Below are 9927 nucleotides of genomic sequence, written 5' to 3'. Positions count from 1 at the left end.
ATTATGAAGTCTAGACAGTGCCTAATTAGAGGTAATATTCAATTGAGCAATGAACGGATTGGACAATGAATGAATGAATGAATGAACAAATTGAGGGGTGGTGGTCTGGAAAGTCTTCTTTGATAAAGTGAACAAATAATAAAAGTTTTGTTTTGTTTTGCTTTGTAATGCATAAAAGGAGGGCTTGAAGGTCAGTGCCTCAGAATGGGCAAAGACAAAGCACTCTTCGCTGGCTTGGCCAGGCTGGCCCATTTTTACTTTTTCCAGTGAGAAGTTGGGGGAGTGGGTACTTTTCCTGGAATGGTGATGAAGTAGTAGTACAATGGGCAACTTTAACATCACAAAAGAGAGAAGTTAAAATCCTTTTCCACACTTGAGTACCAGTCTTCCCTGTATTGTCCTCATCAGATCTAATCCTGCCCTGTGAGCACCACAGCATCCTGGACCATCAAGTTCTCAGTCAAGGCCAGGAGAAAGCCAGAATTTCCACATTCTAAACCAGACCACAAGGCAGGGCAAGCATGGGCCTTGGACAGATTCCATCTTCAGTTTATAATTTGTGGTCTCCAACAGCTCCTCCTTTCTGTTTATTTGATTACAGAAATTGAATCAGAGTAAGCTGTGACTGTAGAGTCTCTACACGTCAATGGGTTTGAGACCCTCTGTGGCAGACTCACTCTGCAGGGGCCTCTCCCAATTCATTCAGCAGAGTCTTCTCACTCTCTCCTGTCCTCTTCCGCCCCACTTGGATATGGTCTTCCTCCACAGGCCTAATGAAGTGGTCTCTGTGCAGGGTGCCAAATGCTGGTGGGAAGCAGGGACCTGGCCAAAACCCCCAACTGTCTCCTTTCAAGTATCTCAGTGGGACCTCCACGATGATACAGGGGAAATGCTAGATGTCAGATACCAGAGTTTGTGTTCCCCAAAGTTGAAGAATGAATACTAAAGAACAATGGAGTTTAAGGGTAAGAAAATTTATTGGGGAAAAGGAATGGGGAACAGAAATGAGAATAGGATTAGATCCTGGGACACATGAGGGGTCCCGAATAGGTTGCCTCAAACAATAGAAGTTTCACATTTAAAAAAATAAAGGAAAATGTTTATTTGAATTATGATACATCCAGTTCATAAACTATTATGTAGCTTTAAAATGGCTTTTAAATGACGTCTATGGTTATTGTGAAAATTATATCATTGAGTGAAAATTTCAAGACACAAAAACGCGCATATGTTATTATGACAATATAAAAAAGTCCTTCAGAAAAAATGTTTACAAGTACAACAAAAATTACCAGTTCATGTTATGGTGATTTTATTTTTTCTATTTCATAAATTTTCTGCAATTATACACATCATTTGACAAAAAAATAATTTAATTGTAGAAAAAGGAAATCTTTTATAACACCTTTCTTTCATAGTATTACAAAGGATTTTTGGTTCTGTTTGTAAAAATTAACCTTGACAATGTCACTAACTTCTGACAAGAAGGGGCCCAAAAGTGAAGAGTTCACCTACGTTACAAATGTTTCACAGAAAGACAAAAGGAAAGAAGAAGTTGAATCTATTCCCTTTCCTTCTTTGCCAGCAGCATACAGTGAGTTTATTTTCTAATTACATTGTCTTTGGGGAAGACAATCCTACCCATTGAACATATCTCTCAAGAGCACAACACAATGCAGAAACGATAATAAATAGAATATGGCAAGATAGCCCAAGACTGTTTAATCTTGGACTGTTCTATTCTTTGGTGATCAGAGATTATTGCAGATCAACAGCATGTACTAAGAGCCAACATACACAGGGACGTGTTATTGCATTTATTCCTCAGAATAATTTACTACAGTAAGAATTGTTTTGCCAAATTCCAGATGACAAAATAGGTAATATAAATAACATTCCCAGAGTAATACAGCCAGGTAGTAAAGCCATTATTCAACACAGATTCAAAGTAACTCTCAATACTTTGCTAGGATGAAAAAGAGAGGGCAAAAATATTATTGCTTATAGGCCTCTTTTTCAACAGTACTTCCGGGTTCCTGAGCTACCATTTGTTAAGTCTCTTTTTAATAGTAATTTTTCTTGCAAAAGTCACCAAATGCAGTTTTATTAACATGGCTTCAGCTTTTAAATCTTCAGCAGTATCAGCCTAGGAAAGTATGAATATCATCTCACAGTCTTTTGAAATATTTAGATGGCCAGGGTCTGTATAGGAAGGACCCATGGGAAGTGAAAAGGCACCATACTGGATAGACACTTTTGTGACAAACAAGGGACAGATCCCCTTTCCTCAGTCCCTGCCCCCTCATGGGAATTCTTACCAGAAATGATTCTGTCTTCAGTGAGCAGAGGTGGGAAGCAGAACCTTAGGGTAGACCTGAGGTTGGATCACAACCTCTGTATCAGATCTTTTTTGTTGGGCTAACTGACCAGGTCATGCCTTAAAGTGAATCAGTTGAATCATATGGCTATGTAGTAACTTATCAATGAATAAATTGCTAGGTGGAAAAATTGTTTGAAATTAATAACAAAATTTATATGTATACTTTCATGTATGTACATTCATTAAAAGATTGAATTATATTAGCTTTAGTTTAAATACAGCTGATTTGTATTCCTGGGCTTGATTTCTAACCAAATGAATGGCAAAGTAATGGGTTTCTATATGTTAAATAACAAATATCATATCTCCTTATAATACCTCTCATAAGAGCAAAAAACTCTTACAAGTTTCATTTCCTCCCTAGCAGTCTACTTTAAAAGCTACATAATTCCCTTCAAACTCAATTATCTCCCACCTGAATGCTGCGGTAACTTGCTAGAGACAGCAAACAGAGTGTCATTGGAAAGCCAGAACAGGAGGAAACCTTAGGGCTTCCATCAGCGTCCTTTATTTCTTGACAGTCAGCCCCTTCATGTCCTTCGTAACAATGACAGAAAAATCTCTCTTTCATCCTAGCCAGGTCTGCATCAGACACATTTCCCTTCACAGCAAATTTCCCATTCTCAGAGACTTCTATGTGGTAGCTTTCATTACTCAAGTGGAGGTAATCTGAAGCATTCCACATCTTTCGCACACATCTTCCGTTATTCCTGCAGAGATGAAGGCTGCACACCTCGGCGGCTGTGCTCACATTCACTACGTAGCTCCCTAAATCAGAGCTCACAAACTGCTTCACCTTGGTACAGTTGTCCTAGAAATGCAAAAAGAAACAAATTTGAGTGTGCTTCCTAGTACTGACAGGGTTAGCACTTTTGGACCCACAAGGAAGCTCTTTGGACTTGAAATCTGGTGGCTTGGTTCTAGTTGGTGAACACAGAAGAGTGTGGGCCTTATAACACAAGGGTCTCGGATCAGAAACAGCAGGGCTCCAAAGGACAGGAGATGAAGTTGTATCCCAGATGGACAGAGAACTGAACTTTCAAATGGCCCCCAGAGTGACAGAGTGGCAGGGGACCTCCTCTTCCACCAGCTTATACCATTTTCCACCCTTCTTCTAACTCTCAAATTAATGGTTGTGGAAAGGAAAAGAACAAACACAAATTAGAAATCATGCCAGAATTGCTGTTCTCAAGCAGAACTTGAGGAAGTCTGATACCGCTCATGGTTGTGTTACAGTGTGAATCACATTCCACTGCTTATCGTACGGTATCATTTGGGAGACTTCAGGATGTGCCTGTTTGTTATGCTTAACCGTCAACTATTACGGGTCCTACGATTTTATGTATAAATTCAAACTCAAGAAGGCTTGTAAGGCTGACTAGGTAACTTGTATATGTGGTTTCTATTGTGTCTTCTAAACAGAGGCCTCCTGGGTTGTGTACTTCATGGTGAAGCTCTTCTCCTGAGCCAGTTGGGGGCCAGGTTAGAAATATTACACCTAGAAGACCAGCGACTGAGCCTCTTAATTTCTATCTACTTCTCATTAGATAGAAATATTTTCATGAATAATGTCCCTGCGACAATAACTTCAGCTTATGGAATTCTAAGAGTATTGCCACATCATTATGGACTTTCAAAAAAAAATTCAACTTCACCACATGTTGAGGATACAAGTATAATTCAAGGCAAAATGTGGTATATAGAGATGTAAATGAACAGCATCTAGAAATACATAAGAGATTATGATTAATGCAATTTGGGAAAAGTAAGAGGATTTCTTGTAGTAAATAGTATCTCAGCTGGGAGAAATTTGAAGAAACATTTAAATCTTATTTTAAATGCTATTAATTTTCAGCTGATTTCTCTGTAGAGAAAAAACAACTTCAAGATGATGATTAAAAACTTACCATCTGTGTCTACTTCCCAAAATAGGATATAACACATTTCCTGCAGTGGTTCAGTTCAAGGGCCCATACTGCCTGTGGTCATTGCCATCACTAGCCTAACTAGCTATTAACTTGATTAGATTTCAGGTATTTTTTCCTCATCTGTCAATGACCGTGACAGTCAGTACCCCACATGACCAGTAAGTGATCAAATCCAAAGAATCTCTTAGTTACCCTTTTAGCATATAGTAAATATCCAACAAATGTCAGTGTCAAGAGTACACAGGTTACACCTTTACAAAAGTTAGCAGCATTTACTGAGCCCTGTTTATGTACCAGGCACTGATTTGGACTTTTATTCTAAAGCTGGTTTTACCACTGGGTCATGAGAACTTTGACTAAAATGAGCTGTATAGAAAAAAAAAACATTGACTATATTCTCGAAGTACTGACTTACCTCTGATGAAGTTAAATTCATGTCTCCCCAGATAACAATGCCTGCAGCTCCCAAGGCAGCACTTTCTCCTACGGTATTAATTAGGTCTTGCTAGATTGAAGAGAGTAGAGTTGATTATTCATTTGAATGTAAAACAACCCAGCAGGGATTAGGATTAGAGGCTGAGTTCCTTGGATAGGGCTGGAATTGAACTCATATACTTCATAGATATTATTTCCCACTTTCTTAGAGTACTACAAATGTGTACAAAATCAATGTTTAATAGTATATTCTAATCATATGCAAAAGCATACAAATATGTTTAAAGAAAAATCTACATTTTAACATTCAGGATTTTATTCTGAAGACAATTAGCTGGTAAATAGTTATCAAAAAATGTTTATTTGAACTTGATTAAGGATATACATCTACAAACTAATTATATGAATATAATCCATAAACAGAAGCCAAAAGTTTTCCTTCTCCATGTAAATGCTCTTAGCCAGTTTCCTCTTGCATTTTGTCAGATGCCCCTGTGGAACTGCACTCTGAAGTGACTTTTTTTGGTTTTTGTCATTTTAATTCCAAAGCAAGTGAACAATGTTAAAGGTTTTCGGGCTGTGATTTTACCGGACCTTTATATTTGGTCCCTAAAATAATCTGTGTTTAATCTCATGGTACGGAAGGTGACGGGCTTCATTTCTGATTCATGCAGAAATAACAAAGCCACCAGGCTTTTTTCTGATATGGTTAAGATAGATGAAAACAAGATTTCAGTGAGAAGAATTTTGGTTTCGTTGTCTTAAAAGATAATTATTTAAGGGGATGGGATATAGCACAAGTGCTGGCCAGGCAAGCACAAAGTCCTGGGTTTGATTCCTGGTACCAAAAAAAGGAAAAAGATAACTGTTTAGCTTTCACCAGTTCACATGGATACAGGTAACGGCAGTAGGAACATAAGGGTTGAATACGGATAGTTTATTTTTTACTTTATTAAATTATAGTCCCCTACTCTTTAGGATGCTACACACTCCCCTTTTACTTTAAGGATGCATTTTCATAAGTCACATTTTAGAAAGTGGTGATTTTGTGGAAAACAAAAGCAAAAGTTTCAAACTTTATTTTCCCTCATCCACTTTATCATAGTATCGATTATGAGAACGAATCTGCTTATCTGACACTCCTACTCCACCACGCAGAGGTTTTATAGTGTCCATTTCCAAACTTTTTTCCTATTCTGGACAGTGCTCTGGTCATTTTCAAAACCGGAAGAGGTTTCGCTTAAACTCATTCCTCTGAGGAATGAGTTCTACCCCATCACCGTAGGTCAGCGCCTGAATAGGTCAGCGCCAACACGACCGGGGGGAAGGAGGTTTTGTGAGGTTCCAGTGAGGCAGTGGGTATGAAAGGACTAAAACTTGCCGGTGTCTGACGGGGAGGAGGAGAAACTCCCCGTGTGGGACACAGACTGCTGCTTCTGCAGAGTCCTTGTCTGTAGAGGCAAAGAGCAAAGAGGGCAGAACTCAGTTCGCTCACAGTATAACCTCCCTGCACACGGCCGAGTCATCCTCCCGCCTTGGCCCCGACACAGACTACCTGGAAGTAAGGTGCCCACTGTGGGGAGGCGGAGCCTTACTAATCATCCCCCTTTGTGTGTTAACCAGAAGGGATACTAATCAATTACAGTACTACAAATCTTGAAATCTATAGCCAAAGACACTCCTTCCATTATTTTTGTAAAACACAGCATCAGGTGACAGCTAGGTTGCATTTATATGTAGGCAGGGCAGGCAATCTTCCCCGTGGAATGAAGTATCACTGCCTCCCAATTATTCCCCCAAACCATGGCTGCTGCCTGAGGTTCCATTCTTCAAAGTCTCAAGTTAAATTTAAGTTTTTGACACTAATCAAAAGGTGATCGCCTTACCAATGTACTTCGTTAGTGCTTCAGATTTTCATACCTGTATTTCTCATTTGATTTTCAAAATAAGGTGCTGAGGTCCAGGTGTATGTATATATTCTAAAATGCAGACAGTTGGAAACCTGTGGTCATTCAGAGTTTGGTGGAAATAAATATTTGATTTCTGTAATTCTGTGAGCAGATTTTTATGGTAAAGAGTACAATTGTAGATACAGTGATGGCTAAAACATTTGATTTTCAGAAAGGAAAATGATACAGAATGAGATGGCACCCAAAATTTTTCATTTTTTCCTGAGAAGGGAAAGCATTTCTGAGGCAACTGCTACTAAAGAAAGATTACCCAAGATTTACAGTATGTGAAGAATGTATCAGTAGTCTAATCTTTTGAATGAACACTTTCTTCTTTAAAGTTTATTATTTCTTGCAAAAGTAAATGCACTATCATTAAACTTGTTTGAGCTAAACACAAAAAAGAAATTTCACCAAAAAATGCTATTTAACTTTTAATTCCAGAGTTAGAATTATTTTGTAAAAACTTACATACAACTTTTTAAAGTTGTATGGTGGAATTTTTATTAAATTATTTATTTCCACCAAATATTTATTTCCTCCTATTGCTATTCATTCCCTTATTTAGGGCTGATTTTCCTGGGCAGTATGAACATCAGCCCACAATGAAAATTTTCTTTCCTCATCTCATGCATAGTGTCAAAGGCACAACATTTTCCACACTTAACACATTTGACCCATTTCTCCCTGAGTGCCCTACAGATATCTACAAGTCACAGCAAAGCCCGTACAGGGGCTTCCAAGCCTCCTCCTTTGGACACCCAACACTCAGAATATCTTTGTATTTTAATGCAGGCTGGTAAGTTGAAATCTGGTCATGGTAGAGAAACGAAAGAAATGCCTATGTTAAAATATATAAAATTCTTGGCTCCCAGTAATATCATAAAGAATTATTATACCACAAATAGGAGGCAAGTCTTCTCAGTGTAGAAAATTCACACAAAATGGTCTAAATCCAAAGGTTACAGTATCCACCACTTTTCCTAGAAGTTCCTGTTTAAGTATGTACAATGGAAAAGGCAAAGAAAATCCAGCTGAAAGTTAACCTGCTTTAACTATGACTCTCAGGTATGTGCTTGGGCCACATACATCATTTAAGTAAGAATAAACAGAATAAAACTTCTATCCATAAGTTTTAATGTCAGGTTATGAAAACATTTGCTAGTGATTTAAATAGTAAAGTTAAAAACCCATGCCGCATTGCCAACTTTTCATTAGAGGCAACAATAATCCAAATATCTAAATGTCTGTAGACTCACCTACTTTTGCAGATTTTCAAATCCCTTATCTTTTGCAAAATTAAAATTTGTAATGTGATAAAAAAATATAATATAACAACCCTTTTCAATTTCCTACCACCTTGCTTGAAATTCTGTATCATTTTTATTGTTCTTGTGCTGTTTTGTTTATGTCTCTGTATTTGTAAATTTGTTTTTGTTCTTTTCTCTTTAAAATTAAAAAAATGAAGAAAATATATAACATAAAATTTATTATGTATGATATCTTAAGTATACAAGAAGTAAATGTTAAGTATATTTACACTACATTGTTATACCTCCTGTCTTTTATCAAAACTAATTTATTTATTTAAAAGAAAATATAAAAAGAAAACGCTTTTTGATACAGAGAGGCAATAAAAGGAATCTCTTTCATTCTATTTCCTCATGTATGAGCCTCCTGTTTAAAATAGTCCCCGTAATTTTCTAACTATTCAGCACAGACCACTCCAGAACCTTCTACAACAGCTAAGGGACAAATCATAAGAGAATACAATCAAGGTCAGAGGACAGGAAATACAGTGGTTTCTTGTATCATACTTTAACCCCTTACTACGTTATTACATTCTTAAAGCAATTATAATAAATAAGATAATAAAAATTCAATTTGCATAAATGAAGAGTCTGAGTGGATTAATAGTCAAGAAGGAATTATGCTCTGACAGTTCATTAATCAGATATTCTTCAAAGAGCATAATTAACAAATAAGCAGTTCTTTTAGAGATGGAGAAAATGCCCACCATCGGGCAAGAGGCTTGTTACCTGAGAAAGAAAAAGTAAAGGATCTTCTCTGTACCCTAGCCGTGTGTAGACAAACACAGGCAGAGCATATCCATGAGATGTCACGGTGGAGATCCTCATAGCTTCACGCACCCGGAATTTTGAGAAAAGTAAAACATTTTCACTGTTTCTGAAGGCTTTCTTGATAGCAATAGAAGGATACAAAGCAGTGCTATTATTCCAGAGCCAGGAGAGCCCATTATTCTTCAAAACCACCTCTTCTGGGCATGAACCTGTGTAGTTTGGGTCATCCATATTATAGTTGTGGCAGTCAGGGTATAAATAATAACCCCAAAGGCCTTTGGGTCGCCTCCTAATTCCCAATTTGATAGTTTCCATCATGAATGCTTTTGCACTTTCTTCAAAGGTTGATTTGGCTAAGCATTCAATATCAGAAGCGTTTACATCCTGTTGCATATGAGAAATAAACTCCTTTGACTTCTGTCTGTAAACATCTTTTGCATTCCAGTTCCGGTCCCACTGCGGACGCCAGTATTCCCAGTCTATAACAGCGAGTCCACTGAAGTCCTCAGCAGGTATGTAGTACTTAATGTCTTGAGCTGCTTTTTTCAGATGGGCTTTCAAGCTTATATTCTGAGGGAGACCCCCATTAACGGGGACCCCCTGTGATGTATACCAAGGGTAATATCCCAATCTCCTAGGATAAAATATAGTGACATTTTGCCCCCTGGCCTTGGTCAGTGTGCTTCCAGTCACCTGAAACATTTCCAAATTCAGTCTTAACTTATATTTCATCAAACATTGATCTGTGGGTGTATTCCAAGCAGCTATAAAAGGTTTCCTTTGATACATCGGAAGTTGGGCAGGTTTTAGAGAACAGACAGACTTTGAACTAAGAAATATGAGCAGCCATGATGTAAGCCGTATTGAGTGAATAACACAATGCCTGAACTGTCCTTCTGGCAATAGTTTCATGATAAGTAAAACTCACACTGTCTTCTGTTTTAATGCACTCCAGAAGACCTGTGGAAAGATTTATGATTAAAGATTATTTATGACTAAAGACTTGAATATTAATTTTTAAAAGGCATTTAGGGCTTTTCAATGCTCAGTACCACAAAGAAATAAGTACTTTTCACTTAACAGTCATAAAGAGATTTAGAGTTGAGATACAAGAGTAAGTATGGTGACTAGGCTTTGGTTCAGAAATAAGCAAT

General features: G+C 37.6%; 1 protein-coding gene across 1 annotated transcript; it reads right to left on the bottom strand.

The window, feature by feature from the left end:
- Positions 1-1259: 1259 nt before the first annotated feature.
- Positions 1260-9685, bottom strand: Hyal4 (hyaluronoglucosaminidase 4). Its single transcript, XM_005402453.2, has 3 exons — positions 8732-9685; positions 4724-4813; positions 1260-3191 (listed from the first exon to the last, which is right to left on the bottom strand). Exons 1-3 carry the CDS (start codon positions 9683-9685, stop codon positions 2781-2783), a joined length of 1455 nt encoding a protein of 484 aa, XP_005402510.1. The 3' UTR covers positions 1260-2780.
- Positions 9686-9927: the final 242 nt, after the last annotated feature.

Source organism: Chinchilla lanigera, unplaced genomic scaffold (assembly GCF_000276665.1).
Source record: "Chinchilla lanigera isolate Chin_1 unplaced genomic scaffold, ChiLan1.0 scaffold00078, whole genome shotgun sequence".
Classification (NCBI taxonomy): domain Eukaryota; kingdom Metazoa; phylum Chordata; class Mammalia; order Rodentia; family Chinchillidae; genus Chinchilla; species Chinchilla lanigera.
This window is presented reverse-complemented; position numbering and strand designations above follow the sequence as displayed.